This window comes from Sceloporus undulatus, chromosome 4 (genome assembly GCF_019175285.1).
Source record: "Sceloporus undulatus isolate JIND9_A2432 ecotype Alabama chromosome 4, SceUnd_v1.1, whole genome shotgun sequence".
In the NCBI taxonomy this organism is placed as follows: domain Eukaryota; kingdom Metazoa; phylum Chordata; class Lepidosauria; order Squamata; family Phrynosomatidae; genus Sceloporus; species Sceloporus undulatus.
Genome location: NC_056525.1, coordinates 212459924 through 212483442, shown reverse-complemented (window position 1 = coordinate 212483442; position 23519 = coordinate 212459924). Strand labels below are relative to the sequence as shown.

General features: G+C 41.2%; 1 protein-coding gene across 1 annotated transcript; it reads right to left on the bottom strand.

The window, feature by feature from the left end:
* Positions 1-2426: 2426 nt before the first annotated feature.
* Positions 2427-8493, bottom strand: MRPL53 (mitochondrial ribosomal protein L53). The gene is made up of 3 exons (XM_042461235.1): positions 8338-8493; positions 5630-5742; positions 2427-2976 (listed from the first exon to the last, which is right to left on the bottom strand). The coding sequence occupies exons 1-3, from the start codon at positions 8436-8438 to the stop codon at positions 2849-2851; spliced, it is 342 nt and encodes a 113-aa protein (XP_042317169.1). The 5' UTR covers positions 8439-8493; the 3' UTR covers positions 2427-2848.
* Between the last annotated feature and the right edge of the window lie 15026 nt (positions 8494-23519).

Genomic DNA, 23519 nt, shown 5'->3' with positions numbered 1-23519 from the left:
ATGTGATGGTGGGTGCAGTTGCACTTCTGTCTTGCTGGTGGATTTCCTATAGGCAACTGATTGGCCAATATGTGAACAGATAGACCTTTCATCTGTTCCAGCATGATCCTTACTATGTTCTTGAAAGAGTAAGTTATCACACATTAAGACTTGGGCATATGGTCCACTCTCTCTCTAGTCTTTGAATAATCCCATCAGTGTGTTTTATGTGGTTTCATCAAAAAGGTTTTCACTGAACCCCACACTCTTAAGAGATAGGTCTAAACATCCAGCTCAGAGAATGCTATAAGCCAAAAGGAACAAGGTGCTTCAAAGCCAGTGTGCCTGTACAGGCACACAAATACTCTCTGTACAAGCAGAAATTAGGTAATCAGGGATCATTTATAAACTTTCACATTCTCAAATTCCATGCAATTTTCATCACCAAGGCACCAAGACAAACAATGTTCAGAAACCTGTTCGATTTCATTATCAAATTTGCTTTTAAAATTATGATCCCCATCTTAAAAAAGAGCAGCAACAGAACACATTACTTGTTCTTTCAATTGACCAAACATAGATCATCTCCACAGGATAACTGTTTTGTTCTGTTTTGTTTTATTATGAGGCATTTCTGAATTGCACAGTTATGTCTAAGGCATTTGCAAAAGAACTAACTTGAAAAAATGAAGATGGTTTTTCTGGCAAAACATGACCGTACCAAATTTACAAGGAACAAATCTATATAAATTTACCTAAAATGATCCACGCTGCAAATTTTTCAAATACTTTCTTTTTGCCTTGAAAGAGGTTTCATCCAATGGAAGCAACAGATATTATTTGATCAAGTATATGTTTAATTGTTTTTTTGTGGGCTTTTTGAGCTATGTGGCTTGGAAGAGAGGTGTGTGTGTGTGTGTGTGTGTGTGTGTGTGTGTGTGTGTGTGTATACACACTATGTAACCCTGGGTAGGGAGGAGTGATTTCCATGTTAATCTGTGTATTGTTCTGTTGTTGATGGCAAGGCCTCGTCATTTGGAGCCATGGAGAAGAAGATCTGACTGTGTTCCTGAACCATCTGAACAACATCCACCCTAACATCCAATTCACAATGGAAAAAGCAAAGGAAGGAACACTGCCATTTTGGATGTCCTAGTCACTCGCATATCGAACCAACTTTGGGCCACACAATATACAGAAAACCAACATACACAGACAGTTACCTGCACAAGTACTCCAGCCATCTTCCAGGACAAAAAAGAAGCACAACACTGGTAGACTGGGAAAAACACATCTGTGAACCCCACTTCTTGGGAGATGAATTGAAGCACCTGAACAGGGCTCTACAGGCGAATGGTTATTCCAGCTCAGACATCAGAAGGGCTGCTAGACCTAGAAAAACCCAGCTGAGAGAAGACAAGCAACCACCCAAAAGGAAGGTATTTTTACCATACATTAAAGGGGTCACAGACAGAAGAGGGAAACTGGTGAGGAAACACAACCTCCAAATGGTTTACAAACCGACCAAGAAAATCCAGAAAATGCTATGCTCAGCCAAGGACCAGAGAGACCCTCTCACAGGCGCAGTAGTTTACAGCATACCATGCAGCTGCGGACAAGTCTACATAGGGACCACCAAACGCAGTGTGCAAACAAGAATCAAGGAACATGAGAGACACTGCAGATGGGGTCAGCCGGAAAAATCAGCAGTAGCAGAACCCATTATAAACCATCCTGGACATAAAATGTTGTTTGAAAACACTGAAATTCTGGTCCATGCCAACAACTATCATGTCAGAATGCACAGGGAAGCCATTGAAATCCACAAACCCCTGACACTTTCAACACAGGAAAGAGGAAACACTGAAAGTAAACAAGGTTTGGCTTCCAGTCCTGAAAAACAGCAAGATGAGGATTCAACACATGCAAATGAAAAACCACCCAGGGTCAGGGGTTTTCCCAGCAGACAATGATAACTAATTAAACAGATTCTTCTTAATCCTCTTTGCATATCCTCCTACCCTGAGGCCTGGCCATCAACAACAGAACAATACATGGATTAACATGGAAATCACTCCTCCCTACCCAGGGTCACACAGTATATATACCCACTCTCTTCCAGGCCAGCATTCTCTGAAGATGCCAACCACAGATGCTGGCATAACATCAAGAATAAACTCTTCTAGAACATGGCCACAAAACATAGCCCGAAACCCCCCAAAAAACTATGGATGCCAGCCATGAAAGCCTTCAACTTCATATAGGTTCAATTATAAGACAGAGCCTTGCATCAATAATTTGCTTAGGGACAGTAAAATGAGGAAGAGCTAACCCAGTCCTTGCAAACACAATCCTTGCAACAAACTGACACCATTTAATAGTTAAAATTGTAACCTTTAAATCACATTAGTCAAAAAGTCTAAACAAGATAATACCAGGGCCATTGGTTATGAAGATTTCAATCAGAGTTTATTTCAAGATAACATATTGCACATACAACGTATAGTATTTGGGGGGATCAGTTCTCTGTTAGGCCTTATCTGTAGCCTAGATTAATAAATTCTTCTTAATAATTAATATTTGTGTGGACAAATAAAGAAGTTGATCAACTCACTGGGACAAACAGAATTTAATATATTGAGCTCTTTTCCCAATTGAAGCCACTGGATGTTTGAATAATAACTACATTAGTTTTATCTTTAACCAAAGTTTCATAGAAATCATGTGTCAGAACCACTCTGGCTTCTGACCACATTCACTCCAAGTTTCCTTCAGTTATTGGTAAAGTCCTTGTCATCAAGAATGAGGAATTTGCAAGCCATTTTTCATGTGTTCATATTATACATGCTAACTATTCATTTGTTTGGTTTCAGGAACTCTTTTTTTGAGTCTTCTCTTGTGACACAAGTTCTTTAGCCATACACCGAGAGTTGAACGCCTGTAACATTTCTCTGATTGTTAAGTTGGCTCCTTTCATAATCAGCCTCTCACCGTCAACTGTAAAGAAAATGATAGTTTACATTTTTACAAAACAAACTTGTGTGTTTGGACAATAATTTTAATGTTTTAAGGTGCTTGTACTATAGTGATGCTTTCTAAAACTGAAAACAATCAACTGCATAAATATATTTATGACTACCAATCATTCTTTGCATTATGCTTTTCAAAACCAGAAATAGAGCATGGTGATAAAAAGAAAATCTAAGGCCAGGATCCAGAGATTACCCAAAGTACTTCAGCACTGCTATGACAGGTACAAAACAAACTGCAGAAATAATCTTGTTTGAGATCGCTTTAACTGCTCTGCATCAATGCTAGGGAATTCTGGGAACTGTAGCTTTGTGAGATATTATCTGTCAGAGAGCTCTGGGGACACCAGAAACTACAGTTTCCTGGATTCCCTAGCGTTGAGCCAAGACAGTTAAAACAGTCTCTAACTGGATTACTTCTGCAATCTGTTTTGGACCACAAAGAAATATTTGCACTCTCTAGCACTGTGTTCAGGGCCCAGGTATTTATATATCTTTGACGTGAGAACATGAAATTTGTCAGTTTGGACAATATCAGTTTTTTGTTTGTGCTGATCATGTAAACAAGTATACAGTTGGCTCTCCACATTTGCAGCTTTGACTTTTGTGGATTTGATTATTCACACATTTAATGAATATGTTCTTTCTAGAAATCTCTAGGTCCTCCAGCATGACTCTATAAGATGTTGACCATAGAATCATACTGGAACACCTAAAAATTCCTAGATAAAACCCTTCTCTGGGCATTTGTAGGTCCTCCAGTGCAATTCTATGGTCAACTTCTGCCAGATGTTGGCACAGAGTTGCAATGGAAGACCCAGAGATCCCTAGAGATGTGTTATCTTGGGTAAAAATAAAATAATAGGTTTTTTATTTGTTTTCCCCCCACTTTCATGCAGGTCCTGTGCCCCTAACCCCAGCGAATGTTGAGGGCCACCTGTATATGTTTCACAGACTTTTAAACTCTAGTAGTTATAACTAAAGAATAAAGAGAGACTAATCAAGCCTAGATCTATTTTATTCAGTACCATGCTTCCGTGATCTCTTACAGATCGTGGAAGTTACTGATAGTCAATTATAGTGATCACAGAACTTGTTATACATGGGATTATATCTATGGAAAGAAAGACAAAGAATTCTCCACCTTCTATCCAGTTTCCTGGGAATAAGCTCTACTGAACTCAGCAGGACCTATTTTTGAAATAAACATGTACAGGATTAGAAGTATGGGCACCACCACACATTACAAATAAAATGCTCTAAATCCATTTCTAACATAAACCTCTGAATCAATTAGATTTACATAATTGTTGATTTACCATTCAGTCAAGTCTACTCGAGCTGGAACTTGCAAATGAACAAGCTGCCTTGGGCCCTGACATCACTACAAATGTGCACCTGACACCCAAATGCTTTTTTGAAAGTACAATTACACCCTACATTTCCCATCAGAGTAGCTTCGTTTATATTTGTAACAACACTGGCTTCTTAAAAGCTACAGTGAGCCATCTAGTGGCATTAAGTTCTCCATCCCTTCCTTCAGTCTCTCAGATCTTTCCTGCTCACATGACAGGTCAGCCAATGCAGAAAGGAACAAAAAAGCAGACAGCAGAACAGAGTTACCACTTTGGAAGAGGCAACATAAAGAAGTCAATTTTTGCAACCTAGCTTTACTAAATTAAAGAAAAGGAGGCTGCAGCCAGGAGAGGGAAGTACTGTAATATGGAACGAATGATACTTCTAGTAGGCCCTAACCTAGTCATGATTAATTGGATGTATCACTGGGTCCTAATAACAAAAAACACTGCAGATCCCGCAGACCTGAAGTCTGTCCTTCCTAGAGTGTGGTCCGGTAATTGAAAGCAACCAGCTCTATAATAAAAACTGATGTACTGAATATATTTTAAAAACCTTCAAGAGATATGTTACATTGAGTGGACTCTTATATTTCGTAAAGTGTGGAAATGGTAGTGGTCAGAGAATGACTTAGAGCAAGATGGCCAAGTTCAATCATTCACATACAGTAAACTGCCACACATATTCTGCTGCATGTCACAGAAATACCATTTCCAGTTTGTTCAAATAACATTTCCCACTAAAACAAGGTGCCCAAGAGCAGGCATCCTGTATTAGAGAAGAACTGCACATGTGGCTGCATCTAGGATCAGTGCTTCACCTCTAAAATGCAGCACCTGTTCTCAGAGTATCTTGTTTTTGTTTGAAAATGTGCTTTTTGTATGTTCGTATTGCTGACTTTGAAACAGATGGCTGCGTGTATGTGTCTTCAAGTCACCTGTCTGCTTATGGCGACCCCCTGAATTTCATGGGGTTTTCTTAGGGAAGGAATACCCTGAGGTGATTTTGCCAGTTCCTTCCTCTGAAATATAGCCTACAACACCTGGTGTTTGTTGCTAGTCTTCTGTCCATGTACTAACCTTCTGTCCATGACTATACATCCAAGATCAGATGAGATCTAATGCTTTTCGGATATTTAGCTAGGGACACATAAATGATTTTGGGAACCAGCAGTGGTCCTCAGGCCCATATTGTTATCCCGATTCTGAAGCTATCAAAGGACCCCCGCTCCTGGACTTGGTTATAAAATAGGATTAGTTTCTTACCAAATGTGATGTCAATTACTGGTTCAGATCCATCATGTTTTATTTCTGTTTTCACATCACAGTTGACATTGGATGTGTATGCTTTCTTTACATGCAGGCACTGAAGGAAATTTCTGAAAAGAGGTTTTAGAAATACAGATGAGGCTGAATTTTGTCAACCAACTAGCTTATCTACTATTCTTTATAATATTTTGATAGAAATACAAAATATAAATAAAGAGGTTATTACTTTAAAGATAGCCCTCCCCTCAATATAGAGTATGAGATCAGGCACTGATTGTTGGGGCTCAAGCCCAAGAACAGATAAAGCAAGCTGTTGTTTTATTGTGTCTTGCTTTCCGATTTATGGTTACCCTAAAATGACCCTATCATGAGGGTTTCTTGATATGATGTTTTCAAGGGGAGATTGGCCATTGCCTTCCCTTGAAGCTGAGAATGTGAGTTTTATGGACAAGTGGGAATCGAACCTGGTCTCCAGAGTCCTAGGCCAACACTCAATCCACTATGCCATGCTGGCTTCTTACAACTCTGAAACACAATTAATTTAGCAAGTGATATGTTAAAAAGGAATAAGCCTTATATGTTTAAAACATTCAAATAGGAAATACCTAACTAAATTTTTTTTTGGTTTACGGCACAATACAATGATCACCGCCAGATTCCATTTATTTATGATGCTCAGTACCAAAAATTCAGAAAGCACGTGTCTTGTTTAATACGGGTCAGTTCATTAAAATTAAAAAATCATAGTATTGGAAGAGACCCCCAAGGACCACCCAGTCCAACCCCCTGCCATGCAGGAACTCTAAATCAAAGCATCCCCGACAGATGGCCATCCAGCCTCAGCTTAAAGACCTCCAAAGAAGGAGACTCCACTACACTCCGAGGAAGGACTGTGCTCCTCTGTCAGGAAGTTCCTCTGAATGTGGAGGTGGAGTCTCTTTTCCTGGAGCTTGCATTCAATGCTCCGGGTCCTAGTCTGGAGCAGCAGAAAACAAGCTAGCTCCTTCCTCAACATGACATCCCTTCAAGTACTGTATTGGAACAGGGCTATCATATCACCTCTTAACCTTCTCTTCTCCAGGCTAAACATCCCCAGCTCCTTAAGTTGTTCCTCATAGGACATGGTTTCCAGGCCCTTCACCATTTTGGTCGCCCTCCTTTGCACACACTCCAGTTTCTCATTGTCCTTTTTGAACTGTGGTGCCCAGAACTGGACACAATATTCCAGGTGAGGCCTAACCAAGGCAGAATAGAGTGGCACTATTACTTCTCTTGATCTAGACACTAGATTTTATTGATGCAACCTAAAATCGCATTGGCCTTTGTTAGCTGCCGCATCGCACTGTTGACTCATGTTCAACTTGTGGTCTACTTGGATTCCCAGATCCCTTTCACATGTTGTCTCCTTAAGCCAGGTGTCCCCCATCCTATATTGGTGCATTTCATTTTTCTGCCCTAGGTGCAGTACCTTACATTTTTCTATGTTGAATTTCATTTTGTTAGCTTTGGCCCAGCTTTCTAGTCTATTCAGGTCATTTTGAATTTTGATCAGGATCAAAATTCAAAATGACCTGAATAGACTAGAAAGTTGGGCCAAAGCTACTCCCCCTAGTTTGGTGTCATCTGCAAATTTGATGAGTATGCCCCCAATTCTGTCATCCAAGTCATTGATAAAGATGTTGAACAGCACTGGGCCCAGGATGAAAAGGAGCCATTGTTGAGCACCCTTTGGGTTCGGCCGGTCAACCAATTACAATTTGTCTTATATGTTTTATTTACTTAATTTTTTGTTTATTTAATGTTGTATACATTTCTCTTATTTGTGTACATGAAACTTTTAGACTCCACCATTTAGCCACAAAGGCTCCCAGAGCAGGTTGCGAAGATGTGCAAAAACGACAAATTACCACACTAGCAGTATATAGCCAAAGACTATTACTGCGCAAATGTGCAGATCTGGCAGATTAAAGGAGAGGCTGCAGCACAGAGCGCTATAATTTCCCCTACGCATCCTCATTTGAAGTGCAGCCCAACAACTGCATAGAACCGCATTTTCCACATTAGGGTTTCTGTATGTTTAACATGTGAGGTGCTTTACCAGCAACAAAGGCCATGGCACCCACACCTGTGGAATTACTGCCTGCTCTGACAATGATTGTAAGCCGTCCTGATAGCCTTTAGGGCTGAAGAGTGGGGTATCAATAATAATCACAATAACAATAATAAAGGCACAACAGCCAGACTGACAGAATGAGTATTGGATCTACTTAGATCTACTTAAAATGATGATGCTCTCGGGTATATTTCAAGATCAAGTAGGAGGAGCCTTGTTCTCAACCAATAAAGAATGCCTCTGAGCATACACCAAGGGCATTTCTCCCCCAACCAGAGTAACCACAGACTATCTTTCTCACCTGAGATTACAGGTATACCTCAGTTAACAAAGGTCCAAAACACTGCAGAAATAGTCCAGTTTGAGACCACTTTAAGTGCCCTGAGCTCAATGCTAGGGGATTCTGGGAACTGTAGTTTTGTGAGACACTTAGCCTTCTCTGCCAGAGAGAGAGGGCTCTAGTGCCACAATAAACTACAATTCCCAGGATTACCCCAGCACTGAGCCAGGGCAGCTAAAGCAGTGCCAAAGTGCATTGATTCTGCAGAGCAGATGGAGCTCTGTGGCTGAGTGGGGAGAGCTCCTCACTCACCTGGTGCTTTCCACCTTGGCCTCGAAAGGGCAGAATTGGACCAGGACGCTCTTCACCTGCTTCAGCGAGACTCCCGCCCTCTTGGGCAGAACGAACGCCATTTTCAGAGCGGGAAGGGAAACTCCACTTCCCACAAGCCCCCGCGCCGCCTGCAAAGAGGGCGGACCCTCGCGCACAGACCTCTGGGAAATGTAGTCAATCAGTCAAGATTAGAATTATACACACACACACACACACACACACACACACACACACATTATTTTCAAAATCCACTTAGCATCCATTTAGATCTCAAATGATTTTCCTAATTTATTATATATATATATATATATATATATATATTCAAAATACCTAAGCAACCATTTAGTTCTCCAACGATTTTCCTAACTGATTTTATATATATATATATGTGTGTGTGTGTGTGTGTGGTTAGTATGTGGATATTTTCAAAATTCCTTAGTAAACACTTAGTTCTCAAAGGGTTTTCCTAACTGATTATATTATATCATAGAATAAGAGATTAATTATATATATAATATTATATATATATAGATATATATATAAATTCCTTAGACCACTTACTACTCAAATTATTTCCTGATATATATAATATGGAAAACCTTTAAGGGATTTTGAAAATAATTATTATATATATATATATATATCAAAATTCCTTAGTAACCACTTCATTCTCAAACGATTTTTCATAATACTGATGGGTGTGTGTGATGAATTAGGAAAACCTTGAGATCAAGCGGATTCAAATGAATTTGAAAATAACATATATATCTATCATACTATATCTATATCTATATAGATATATAATAATTCAAAATTGCTTAGTAATTTATTCTCAAAAAGTTTCTAATTGATTATACACATACACACACACACAATTCGACACCGCTTTAAACTGCCCAGGCTCAAGGGTGTTTACAACAGAGCTTTTTGGAGGCTTTTGGCAGCTCAGTCCCAGATGACTGTCTTATCTCACATGATTGCTTTCTGTGGGGGGCTCTTACAGGCGTTTCTGCATTCAATCTGTACTGACTCCTCATTTTGGTGAATTCGGAACAAGTGAATTCACCAACAACCAAATCTGCTTCTAAGCTCACTTCAATTTCACTATGAATTGGTCTGATGTGGAAGATCACTCTGATGTCGCCCCGCTTGGCCCCCGCAATCCTGCTCCTTCATCCCCCTGTTCCCTCATCACACCATTTCGCCCCCTCTGCCACCCATCCATCATCCCCTGCCTGCTCCTTCATTCTGATCCTGGCTCCAGTGACCCCTGCGTCATCCATCATCCCCTGCTGCTCCTATCCCGATCCTGGCTCCAGTGACCCCCTGCGTCCTATCCCATCATCCCCTGCCGCTCCTTCATCCGATCTGGCTCCAGTGACCCCCTGCGTCCATCCATCATCCCGGGCCTGCTCCTTCATCCCGATCCTGGCTCCAGTGACCCCCTGCGTCCTATCCCATCATCCCTGCCTGCCCTCACCCCGATGAAGGATGAAAGTAAGGAGGGGGCAGGGAAGGAGGACAGCGCCAGAGCCCCATTGAGCAGTGCATAAGGGGCTGATTCAAATAGTGAACCCCTGGTGTGGAAACAATGTGCACCACCATGCTTTGCTTGAATCCTCTACACTGACTTGTCTGGAACGAACTGACTCCGCTTCCCCCTCAATTCGGAAGCACATGGCAAGGCAACCAGGTGTGGTAAAACACACGTTTTAATGTGAATTTGTATTGATAGACAGGAGTGACTCCAGACTGGGTGAAAAACATCACGTTTCGCGTTGCTAGAACAGGAGTGACTGCGGACTGAGCTGCAAACCCCACGTGTGATAAGGAATCTGGCAATTGTAGTTTTGAGACACTTAGCCTTCTCTGTCAGGGAGCTCTGGTGCCACACAAACTGCAGTTCCTAGAATCCAAAATGATCCAGGGCAGTGAAAATTGTGTCAAACTGGATTATTTCTGCACGGCATAGGCAGCCAAGAGTAGCAAAGCAAAATTGCAAACCGCTTGGTTGTGTCTTATCCGCATGGATAATACTGATGATTGAAATTGATCCTTCAGTGGTAATAGGTGACCTGTGTGCGTTGTTTGCCTTCAAATCTTCTGATTTATGGCGACCCCTAAGGCTAAACCTATGAGGGTTTTCTTGGCAAGTTTCTTCAGAGGGGGCTTGCTATTGCCATCCTCTGAGGCTGAAGAGAGTGTGACTTCCCAAGGTTACCCAGGTTTTCCATGGCCGAGTAGGTGACTAGCAGGGAGATTTGGGCAAATAAATAAAATGACTTCTCTAATGTCTATGCCTGTATGCACGCCTCTACCAATCCTTCATTGAAATCATGGTCCCCCCATCTTTGTACTTTATTTAATAAATAACTGTAATTGAATAAGGAGAGATGAGACATTAAACAAAATCTAGTCTGTTACAATCACAGTGGGATGGCTGTGTTAGTCTATTGCAGCAACAAAGCAACCAAGGAGTTGGGGTACATTAAAGCACAGCTTTTATTTTAATGGTAGGTATTCCTTTTAAACTCTCCCTGTTTAGCCGTACAGTTCAGATATCCTCACTCTCCCACTTTTCCTGCTGCTTTCAAATGTCCTGTTTCTTCTCCTCCTCCCAGTTTCCCTCCATCCTAGGCTTCTAGTTGTGCTCAAACTTGGGTCAAAGTGCAGAAGTAGTTTGCAGCCCTTCCCAATCAGGAGTTATCACATGAAGGAGATCAGGAGATTATCCCATGAATATCCTGGAAAAACTCATATTACACGAACGATTTCACACAATTCACCAAAACCCTATTAAATGGTCACAAAGAAGCGTTAATACACATCTTTTTACTTTCAGGATTTCAGTGACAATGCATTTCCAACATCATCTATTGCACAATTGTGTGTGATATCATTGCACAATTCTCGCCATTTCTGTTCATTTGCAGGATGCTTTAATGGGTTTAATCTCTCTTTAATTTGAACAGCCCCAGTGTCATAAACTCCCTAGTCTTCTTAATTTCTTGACTTCAGCCACCACCATCAATATTTGACCAAGGGAAGGGAACATTTAACTATTTCAATTTTCTCATTATCTAGATGAATTCTGTGGATTTGACCATAGAATCATGCTGGAGGGTTCTAGATATACCTATGGAAGTTTTCTAGGAACATTTAGGTTCTTCAGCACAACTCTAGAGGTCAACTTCTGGCAAGATGCATGGCGACCCAGAGATTCCTAGAGAGGAACATATAATCAAACTCCGAAAAGTCAAAGAACCGCAATTGTGAGGGACAACTGACAGGTCAGCCCCCCCTCTCTATAAACCCTAGACATTGACCCACTGTCCATGCTTGGTAGGAATTTGTGTGGCAAACATCTGGAGAGCCAAGCATTTCCCACCCCATGCTAAAAGTATTAATAGTCCTGGTCGGCCATTTGGGGCCCACAGCTCCCACCCACCCCTAACACAATTTTCCCCCAATCTCCCAGGTGTTTGGGAAACCAAATTTACAAAACAAAACAACAATCAAAACTCGTGTGACATCTTACAAACAACTTTATTTGTGAAGTCGAAGGCTTTCATGGCCAGCATCGATAGTTTTATGAGGGTTTTTCCGGCATGTGGCCATGTCGTGAAGAGAACATGTGGCCGTCTATGGCTGGATCTCTCAGATGGCTACATGGCCACATAGCTTGAAAAACCCACAAAAAAACTTTTATTGGCATACATTTTCACTAGATATGAAGTGTGCTGCATGATGAAAAGTGTGCCAATAAATGTTGGCTTTTAAGATGCCATAGAGTCTTTGTTTCATTGTAGCTGACTAATACAAGGTGAACTTGGAAAGTACTTTGTGGAATACATTCCCAGAAACCTATGTCAGCTTGCGGGTGGATTCTGGGAGTTGTAATCCCAAAAAGTATAATTCCCATGAACTGCACAGTTACCTCCTGAAATGTTCGAAACTCATAGAGTAAACTTTCACTTATTTATTTATTTATTTTTTGTATCCTGCTTTTGTCCCAAACTGGGACCCAAGCGGCTTACAGTCTAAACCTACAATTAAAAACTTACAAAAATACATAAAAAACTCACAAAAATACTTGTAACAGTTTTACACAAGATGGCAGAAGACAAGCTTTAAATAATGTACAAGAGTCCTGGGGCACATTTATGGTGGCATATGTTTCCTTGGACTAGAGCCTACTTCATAGTGTAGAAGTGCCTTGTACTCCATGATAGCAACTGTATGGCACAGTAAATCATTATTCTTAAAATGCCATAACAGTCATTTTATAGAGGCTAACATTGTCTCCTTGGAAGGTATAAAATAATGCATCAGTTTAATCTGTTACCTGTTACTGGCCAGGGTACTTTGGTGAAGAGAGAAGCTTAGGGCTTCCTTTTTCTCCAAACAAGATTGAAAACAAATAACCTATTATGATTATTCTCTGTAGGACTTTTTAAACTCCTGATATTGCACAAGGTGATGGTAGGGCAAAAGAAATAATGAAACCACATAGGAAAGTAATCCATTTTTCTGGGTTTAAAAAATGAGAGTGTATACAATAAAATCAAAAATTAATCATAACTATACAAGGAGGAGGATATTTAAATACAGCAGAAACAACCTCATACCACAGGACCAGTACCCTTGTTTCACTTACCCATGATGAAAAAACAATCTCTCTAGGCATTTTCTAGGTCCTCCAGCACTATTTCATGCTAGCTTCCACGGAAATGGGCCAGAGTCATTCTTTTCAATAGGATTCACTATTATCCATGGTTTCACATTCCCATGGTAAGCCCAGGAACATATCCCCCACGAAATGGGGTCATACTGTAGTTAAAATGGTGCAGTAACAAGTCCAGTGGAAGTACTGATATCTATAGCACTTACCATTTACAAGTGATTTACTGTCTTTGGCGCATCTGCACTGCAGAAAAATACAGTTTACGATGCTTTAACTGTCATGGCTCAATGCACAGAATTCTAGGATTTGTAGTTTTGTGAGATATTTAGCCTTCTCTGTCAGAGAGCTCTGGTGCCACCACAAACTATAAAGCCCAGGATTTCATAGCATTGAGTCATGGCAGTTAAAGTTACTGTCAAACTGTATTATTTCGCAGCGCAGATGCAGCATTGGTTGCATTACTACTAAGTAGCCAGATGCAAAAGAAGTCAGGCTCCTATTCCTGTATAATTACAGAAGGGGAATTTCAACATATTGTTTGTAAGAAGCATGGCTGTGAAAGCTCCTCTTCTACATTCAGCCATTAAAGGTACAGGAGCTTGTCAACTTGCATCCGGCCACTTTGATGGACATCAAGATAGCCCTGATCTTATCATTAGGGCCGGTTAGATTCATTATCATTGGGCCAGTTAAACCAGATTAAGAAACCTTTGGTCCTTTAGTTTTATGAGACTCATTGTCCTTCTCCTCCCGACCACTAGCCAGCTGGCTAGTTGGAGCTGAACTGTACTGAGAAGGCCACATATCAATAATCTAGGCAGACAGTACACCAGATATTTAGAATTATGATTACTATTACCCTTTAGCATTGACCCGCTGTCCAGGCTTGGTAAGAACGGTGTGGCAAACATCTGGAAAGCCAACATTCCCACCCCATACTAAAGTATAATCAGTCCTGGTTGGGCCCATTTGGGCCCAGCTCCCACCAACCCCTAACACAATGTTTCCCCAAATCTCTCCTCAGGTGTTTTGAACTTTAGCTCCCAGAATCCAGACAACTGGCCAAGATTGGTTGCTGCTTCTGGAACTGAAGTTCCAAATAACCTGGAAGACCAGAGTTTGGGAATCACTGCACAGTTGGTCACTGCTAGTGGCTGGTGGGCATTCTTATCATCCAAGCACTGATGGGCCAAACTTGGACTTAAACTCTCAGGACACACCCAGGAATAGCAAGAGATCATGGGGGACATTGGCCAAAGGTTCTTTGCCCTACCATATAAAAGGGGAGAATTGCTATAAACAACATGTCTATTTAAAAAGAGAGGAACAGGATATTTCCTTGAGCTCTTAATCAAAACTGGGCAAAATGAATCCCCAGGCATTGTTTGCAGCCTTTGACTCTCCTCAGACTCCTTTGACCATACTTCTGGTATAAAAAAGGGAGGATGGGTGGAGTTGGATTGTCTCTCCTGGAAAGGTCTCATGAACAGAATTCACTTTTAAATAGGTCAAGGACCATCGACCTAGTCTTTGCAAAATAAAAAAATAAAAAAAATTTCAATTGTCACTTATTGTTTTGTATTTCTTTTTTCAAGGGGGGGGGTTCCTTTTTTTGGTAGTCGTGCAACCCTCAGAAGATCCAGGGGCAAGTTATTGGCTTGGATTCTCTGCAGTTTCCTGCCCTGCCGATGAATTATTCCGTAGTAACATGAAACATTTCTACTCAGCAGTTAGCTCACGGGATTTCATCCAGGTAGTGTGATAGCACTGCAGTCAAAGACAGGAATCAATAACTTCTATGTTGGGTGGGAAAATCTGATTCCAACCAGGGTCGCTGCAGTGGACTAGGAAAAGTTCCTTTTCTGAACTACGTACAACTGCTTGAATTCCCAACCAAGTATGTAATCCAAAAAAGGAACTTTTGCTAGCTCTCACTGGGATTGCAAAATGCTGGGACGAACAGCCTTTGCCTTTGTTGGCTTATGGGACATTCTGGGTTTTGCACAATAGCGTTATGTGCCATAGAATTTAGGCAGAAGGGACACTGGGTTGTGGCAGGAGTGGTGGTATAATACTTGCCATGGTTTTTTGCTGTGTGCCTTCAAATTTTCTGACTTAGGCAACCCTAGGCAAATCTATCACGGGGGATTCTTGGCAAATGTCTTCAGAAGGGTTGGCACTTGTCTCATCTGAGGCTGAGAGAGCGTGACTTATCCAATGTCACCCAGTGAATTTCCTTAGCTGAACAGGGATTGAACTCTGGTCTCCCAGTGTCCTAGTCAAACTCAAACTACTGTACTACATGGCCTCACTTGTCATGCCATTCATGTAATCTTCCTATATTCCTTAGCACACACTGTATCAGATCTTAAAAGTAGGTACAAAATAGTAAAGTCTGGCAGAAATTACACTGCACTTTCAAGTGACCTTGCTTTTGTAACTACACGAATTACATTGATAAATGTATTGATTTTATACACACCACACACCACTCTATCTATAGAGGTGATATTAGTGAATATGCTTGATGTTTAATATTTATACTTGTAGATAAGACTACCATTCAAGAGGACAGGCTGCAATTTATGCTCTACCTCTTAGTTTCTCTTTTTTTTTCACTGCCGGCTGTGATACCTTCCTGCCAACTTGTTTATGAGCAAGTACCCCACCAGACTGTTGCCTAGTTTGTTACTGTTGCCTAGTTTGCAGTTTATTTTATTTTAGATCTAAGCAGATGAAGTGAGAGGTTACAATCAAAAAAAACCCTAATGGTTTCACATACCTTAGCCACAGAAGGAGTTCTATTTCAATACTGGTGTATATTTTCTTATATCTCTGACAACATCTCTTTTTTTCTGCATTACTCCCTTGCTTTCTCGAATAGATTATAGAGTCACAGAGGTGGAAGGGATCTCATGGGCCTAGTCTAACTCCCTACTCAGTGCGGATCTCCAGCTAAAGCATCCCCAATGGGTAGCTGTCCAGCATCTTTCTGAAGACGTCCAGAGAAGAAGACCCCTCTATGCAATTTGTTCTATTGCCAAGCAGTTCTTAGCATTAAAAGTGCCTTCTAACACTCAGTCAAAGTCTACTTAATCCATTAGACCTAGTTTTACCCTCCAATGCAGCATAGAACAAGCAGCAACCCCCCTCTTTGTGGCAGCCTTGAGATATTTAATTCCAATTGTGGGAGAAGGTGGGATATAAATCCTGAAATAGAAATAAAAAGTAAATAAATAGAGTGATCAGATCCAGACCACAGCCAAGACTTGTAGATTCTTTTTGTACATATTAAACCAAAATCCGACCATACTCTCCGCCTCTACTGCCAGATCTGGTCCAGCCCTAGTGATCTCACGACTGGATTGTTACATCCTCCTGGCTGGGCTCCTCTTCTCACCCCTCCGTTTTAATCTCTGTCCAGCATTCAGCTGCATGCATTCAACATCCGCCCACCGCTCTGACCACATCTCTCCTCTGTGTTGGCACCCTTCACTGGCTCCCCCCCTTCCGCATTCAGTATAAGCTCCTACGTTGACGTTTAAAGCCCTCCATGGGCGGGCCTCTCCTACTTCAGACTTTCTTTCTCCTCACCTTCCCACAGGGCCCTCCGTTCTGGTAGCAAGGTCTGCTGTCCCAGCCCAGGATTTCCTCTGCCCCGTCTAGGATTCGCCCCTTTCACTCGCTGCCCTCACTCCTGGAACTTCTTCCCCCGCGAGCAAGAGCCATCACTTTCTTAACCAGCTTCAAAACAGAGTTGAAGACCATCCAGTTCAGAGAAGCATTCCCAGCCATGCATAATTGTCGCTTGCTATTTGATGTCCTTTGTTGCCTGTTTATTGAATCATTTCCTGTATTGCTATGTTTCTCCAGTCCATCCCCCTGATCCAGGCCTCAGTAGAGAAAAACTGTTGGCCCTCATCCTCCCCTTCCCCTTCTCCTTTTGTGGTCTTGTCTTTTTTAGATGTAAGCCTTAGGGCAGGGAACCGTCCAATTAAAAAATTGTATGTACAGCGCTTGTGAAATTTACAGGGCTTATAAATAAAGGATAATAATAATAATAATAATAAAAAATAATAATAATAATAATAAAATAGTCGCCCCAGTCTTCTCTTTACAGCTGAACATATCCCGATCCTTCAATCTCCCTATATGTTTGTTTCTCCATACCTCAAACACCTCATTGCTGTTCTCAGAACTCACTCTAATTTATCTGTACTTCTTAAAATGGGGCACCAGAATAAAGCAGTACTCTAGATGAGGCTGATCAGTGCAAAAAAAGAGGGACTATTACTTACCTTGCCCTTGGAAACTATGCTTCTGATAAACAGACATCTTTTTTTTTATGCGACTACTGAATAATCTCACTCACACATTCCGGGCGTTGTATTCCCACTATGGAATTACATCTATGCACATCTCTGCGAGTTGGGTACTCCTATCTTATTAAGATGGAATGACCATGCAGATGTATTGGACACAGGTTCGGCATGCAGTTTACCCAGTTTAACCCCGGGCTATTCGCATTGGTTTTTTCACATTGCCATGAGGCGAACCTTTTTTTAAAAAACTCAGGGGAAAACCCATTATCAATTAAGCAAGTTAAGTGGGGGTTTTTGGCCAATCAATTGGAGGCATCAAAATGCATCTGAACAAGAAAGATTCAAACCAGATTATTTTCACCATCTGAATACTCCTCAGATAGCATTTGCCTTCTTGGCGCATCATCACTGTTGGTCATGTTCAGTTATCTCAAGGTCCTTCTCACACATAGCACGGCTGACCACGGCTATGGTCTAAATGTAGAATTTTGCATTTGTCTCGGTAGGTTTCATTTTTTAATTCAAACCCAGTTTCTAGTTTAATCAAGATCCTTTAGAATCTGTTTCATTTTCCAGTATAACAACCCTCCCAGTTTTGTATCATCTGCAGATTCTATAAGGATTCCCTCCACAACCTAATCATCTAATTATTGAAAAACATTGAAAAGTAATGGTTGTAGGACACACTCTGAGACCATCCTTTCCAGTCTGAAGCATAGCACGGATGATACGCTCAGAGCAGGTTTTCAATCCAATTAAGGATCCATTTGATGGTGTTTTCATCTATTCCCTATTAGTCAGTTTTCTAATCAAAAACACAGAGGAGTTTATCAAATGCTTTGCTGAACAACATAAATTACAAGCCAGACATTCTTACAATATACTAAACTAGTGACTGATCCAAAAATATAAATAAATACATGAGATAAATTTAGCCAGATTTGTTCCTGGCAAACTCAGTGCGGCTCCTACTACACTGCATTTTCGAGAGGAAGAGGGGAGTAAAAGAAATTTGGCAATACCTTAAGATAACTGGTTTTTATTTGCATGAGCTTTCATGGATACAACCCACTCTTGGATGCGTACAGTACAGAGTGATCAATATAAAGGATATTTCACAGTGTTGGGAATGGGATAGAATGTAATAGGATCCAGCAAGATGCAAATCATGACTCTGACCCAATAGGTCGGAGAAGATGGGTTGTATTGCAGAGCTTGGCGTAAACAATAGTTCGCGGTAGTGTGTCATGGGTGGAAAATGAAGGCGTGTAAGTGGTGTAGTGATCAGTGGGTTTTTGACAGAACATGGATCTTAGAAGTGCTTTGTGCAGTGTAGTCACAGTGGTGTCAAGAAAGTGAATTGTTGTGGGGATTGTTCAGGCTCAGATTAATGGTAGAAGGGAAGTTGTTGAAATTGTGTGGAATTTCCAGAGTGATTGCTTCCATATGGCCAAATTCTGGAAAGAATAATAATAAAATAATAATAAAATAAAATAAGAAACAGGTAGAGGAGAAGTTTTGGGTGCATTTGCTGAGGAAGCATTGTCCAGGTAAGCCATGTTTGCAACTGTGGTGCCATGCCAGTGTCCATGCCACTGGAGGTACATATCTTTCCAGGTTATGGGAAGTACAAAATGGTGAGGTTTGGTGGCTAAGGCTTTTTTCTCCTCACCTTCCTCCTTTTATGTTGCAAGAGGCAACACAGCACTTCTCTGAAAACTATTATCAAGCACAAATGCTGGTGAAACATCAGGAATAAACGTTTCTAAAACAGGCCACATAGCCCGAAAACCCCCACAAAAAAACTAATTCATGTTTGGTTAATAAATCACTACTCAAGCAAAGACAGGCTTTTCAGTGGATATGTTGGGAACATCTTGGGTGGTTTTTTAAAACACAGACTGCTGATTTTAGCCTTCATTTTTCATTTCACTAATTGTTGCCCGTGATGTTTACCTTGTCACTGATACAGTTGCTGTCAAACAAGTGTAACAAGCATCTCTGACCTGAAATGTTTCCTTTGATATTAAGATTTATGAGCTCGCATGGGTGTTTCCCTAAATAGATATACCTGTCTTGGGACCATCAATCCTGCACAGAGATGAGGTGAGACATGGTCTGGAGGCATTATGGATATCATGGAAGAGCTTCAGTTGCCCTGGCTTCAGAAATTCAGGCTGTTCATGCACGAGTTACTGTTCATTTCTGGAAGAGGCAAAGTGGAAGTGTTTTTGAGAAAACAAATGGCTCATAAAATGACTGTACATATGTACTGAAGCCACCAAGAGAAGGACAGGGTGCCTGAGATAACTTCTTCCATTGAACCCATTCGATGACCATGGGCAGATCACACTCATACGCCTCAGAAGAAAGCAGTGACAAACCATATTCTGAATAAATCTGGCAAAGAGACCCCTCATCATAAGTTCCTTTAGGGTCACCATAGATCAGAAACAACTGAAGTCACACATCATCATCCATTGTATGTATTCCTGCTGCCAGAGAGAGTTAGACATAGTCAGTTTTTGCTATTTATACTATTATGATTGTTGTTATTTTGTTATTGTGTTGCTATGCATTCTGGTTAATTTTAAGTTGCATTGGTTTGATATGGTTAATGTTATGCAGTTTTTATTGCTATTATTGTTGTTTTGCATGCATTCTCTTGCTATTATTAGTATTGTAAATGTTCTGTTATTTTATTCTATAGTTATTGCTATGTATTTTCTACTGTTTACCACCCAGATCTTTGTGATTGGTGGGCTATAAATAAATAATTTATCTCATAATCATCAACAACAACCAACAACAAGTGTTTCTTCTTCTAATGTTTCTTCTAATAATAGGAAACACACTAGTCGTGATAACTCACCCCTGCCAATGACACCAAACTCCTATACTTGTCTACCAAAATAAGAGACATTGAATTCATCCAGGGGTTTACTATGGCGGGAGGGGGGGGAAGGGGAGGGAAGTGCCTCCTCCTGTTAGATTTTCGTTCAGTGCCCACATTTCTGCATTGCAGCAATTAATAACTTCAGGTGAACATTAGAAAGACAGTTTATGATCTAAAGAAAAGACAGCTGGTAAAGTTAGTAAGGGACTGCAAACATAGTATATGTGAGTTCTACATGTGAATGATTTTCAATATTTCACATCCTCTGTTGTGCTAAAATTTGAGCACTAAAGGAAATTTTCATTAGGGTCAGTATTTTTATTTGAAGCAATGCTCCAATTTACTTCCCCCTTCCATAACTACCACTTGAATGGGACATACGCCACAGGCCAATGCAGGGTTTATATCTCAGTAAGCTAGCATTCATCAAAGTAGAGTACTGTCCCTCATGAACTGGAGATGAGAAAGAGTGCTAGCCTCAGGCACATAATGAGTTTCGTTGTAGAGATGAAATTCAATCCTATATTCTTGATCCCACCAACTTCTCAGTGGTAGGATGCATGCTCCTGTTCTTGAGGCAAAAAAGCATGCGCTGGTAGGAGTGCTAGGTAGGATCTCCCAGGACAGACAGTCTTTTGCTGAGGAGACAAACAAAATGTGCCAAAACAGCTATTGGGGTAGTGGAGGGTGACATTGGCAGAGGATCTCTCAGAGACAGCGGCAGTGGCACCATAGCTAAAGCTTATTGTACTATGCAGAAGGAGGCATCTAACTCCTTGAATTCTGTTACCCATAAAAAGCCTATGATGAGAAAATCCAAAATAGAGATAGTGCCAGAAGATGAGACCCCCGGCTGGGATGGCACTCAGAAGTACGGAGTCAGTACAACAACTGTGAGTGGCACTGTGTCTAATGATGCAACTGACTCAAGATAAAGGCTGTTCAGCTGTGACATGCACAGAGGTGAAAGGAAGATCGAAGCTGCACAACAACATATTATAGGAAGATGGAAAGTGAGAAGCATTAATCAGAGGAAGCAAGTCAATAGTAAAACAAGAAATTGCAAACAATAAAGATTGCAATAGGGTGGGTAAATCAAAGCTAAAGTGGATAGGAACGGACATTTTGAGTAAGATAATTACATTGTGATTTATCAGGAACTGAAAATCTAAGAAGAATAGAGTGGCATGGGCTGGGATACAGACGCATGCTTGGCACTGGCCTGGATACGTGCTAGGGTTGCCTCAGGGCACGTTTACAGAAACGCCTGCAACCCGAGAACGTACCTTGCCATGGCATAATGGCAGTGCCCGGTATACACGGGCAACAGCATTTAGATGTTACGACCTGTGCCATTATCCTGACCCGGCGTGGGCGTGCGTTGCACGTTGCCCCATGCTGCTAATGGTGGGCTGGCAAGCAGCATGCAATCAGCTCAAAAACGGGCTCCTTTTGCCACGTGCAGTGCTGTGCGGCCTTTAAAAACGGCCACGCCAGCAAGCAGAAGAAAGCAGGGCTGAAAGGGCTCGTTCTCCTCTCGTTCCCCACAGCTGCCGGGGGTGTCCTTGGGCCAGGAAGCCCCACGGACAACCATTTCCAGGCCAGGGGAGCAGCGTTTTGTCACTTCCCTAGGCCTGGGAAAGCAGTGGATTGGGCCTCCAGAGCTGCCACTGTGGCTGCTCAGGCCCCAATCTGGCATGGATGGGGGCTCCTGCAGCCGCCCAAAGGGGCAGTCTGTATCCTGCCATTAATAGTGAGGAGAGATATGGCAAAAGCAGTGAAAAAGGATAGAATGCAATGTGTGACTGAATCATATCAATAAGTCAGGGAGAACCCATCAATATAACCTTGAAGTTGCTGAGGAGAAACCGCTTATGGATTAATAAGCATTCCCTCTTCCATTCAGTTTGAGCCCATAGGACTGTTCTGTAACAAGCCCCATTCCGTAGCAGTCACATAAGTAAAAATAAAATGGTAACATATGCTTTCCAGGTAGCCATCACCACATCTCGCTCATTGCACAACCAGGTCAATTGCCCCCAGGCATTCTCTTTCTGATCTCTCCCTGAACCCCACCTGCCCACCTTAGGCCCTACACAAGCATGACTTTAGGGTTTTGTTTTGTTTCTTCCCATTTTTTTCAGCACAAATCTGGACCGTCAGCCCCAATGGATGTCTCAACAAGTAAAAAAGAATGCAAAGAAGAAAGACACCCCTTTTACATATGTGGTGGCCCTTGTAAGAGGCAAAATAAAATAAAATAAAATTTGGAAAGGGGTACATACATTAATAAGCCAAACGTGCAGCAAAAATGACTTGCCATTGAACCCTGAAATAACTTGATTAAATACGATAGATGTCTTCAGATGTCAAACGGAAAAAAAATATCAGAAAAATGTCGCTATTATGGTGACTTCAGCTAGATTAACTTCTTGCACAATGTGGAAAAACACACAGAACTACAATCCAAGGGAATGCAAAACCAATAAATACAAGAGTTTAGATGTGAAAGATATTCAGTGCCTGCACTCTCTCTAATGATAAGAAATTTGGGAACTTAAGAGAATATTCTTTGGGAGGGGCATAATTCTTTTTGGGGGTGCAGTGCTTTCATCCCGCCCCCCCATAGATACACCTGGGGTGGGCAACCTACTAGTTCCCCCTGGAAAGCAGTTCCACATGTGGAAGCAGCCACTGATAGCCCTTGGAAAATAGAAATGGCAGTGCGAGAATGAGAAAGTGATTGAAATAATACCAGTTGACACATTTAATGGCATGATTCATCATCCTCGTGAAGGACAATTTTTGCTAATATCGGGAAAATGTCTAAATCATTGGAAATATTAAAGAAATTGTAAAGTTATGGGTCTTCTTATTATAGAAGAAGCCCACTGATGTCCCTGTAACTGCTCAGCACTGATATTATTCTGTTGCAACATGACTGGTAAAACGTTTAACAGAAACGACTGTTTATCCTATCCAATCTGCATTAAACCTGTTGTCAACCTTTCACTAACTGGGATTATTTTCTAAAGAAAAAACCAACAAAGTGCCTTTCAGTTCTTTTTTAGTTCTAAAATAATAATTAATGGTGGGTTCGAGCTATTGGAGTCTCAGAGGCAAAGCAAATGAAAATCAATGCAACATGCTTCTAGACAAATGTATTTAGGGCCTGGGTGTGTAGGTTCTATTTCACAAACTATTTTATTGGCATAACAAACACATCATTTCAGTACTGTTTATGCAGACTGCAAAGAAT

Coding starts and splice junctions, on each gene's coding strand:
- MRPL53 (XM_042461235.1), bottom strand. CDS start 8,438: ATGGCGTTCGTTCTGCCCAAGAGGGCGGGAGTCTCGCTGAAGCAGGTG. Junction 5,743..8,337: donor GCCAAGGTGGAAAGCACCAG/GTGAGTGAGGAG, acceptor ACCTCTTTTCAG/AAATTTCCTTCAGTGCCTGC. Junction 2,977..5,629: donor AGTAATTGACATCACATTTG/GTAAGAAACTAA, acceptor TTTTCTTTACAG/TTGACGGTGAGAGGCTGATT.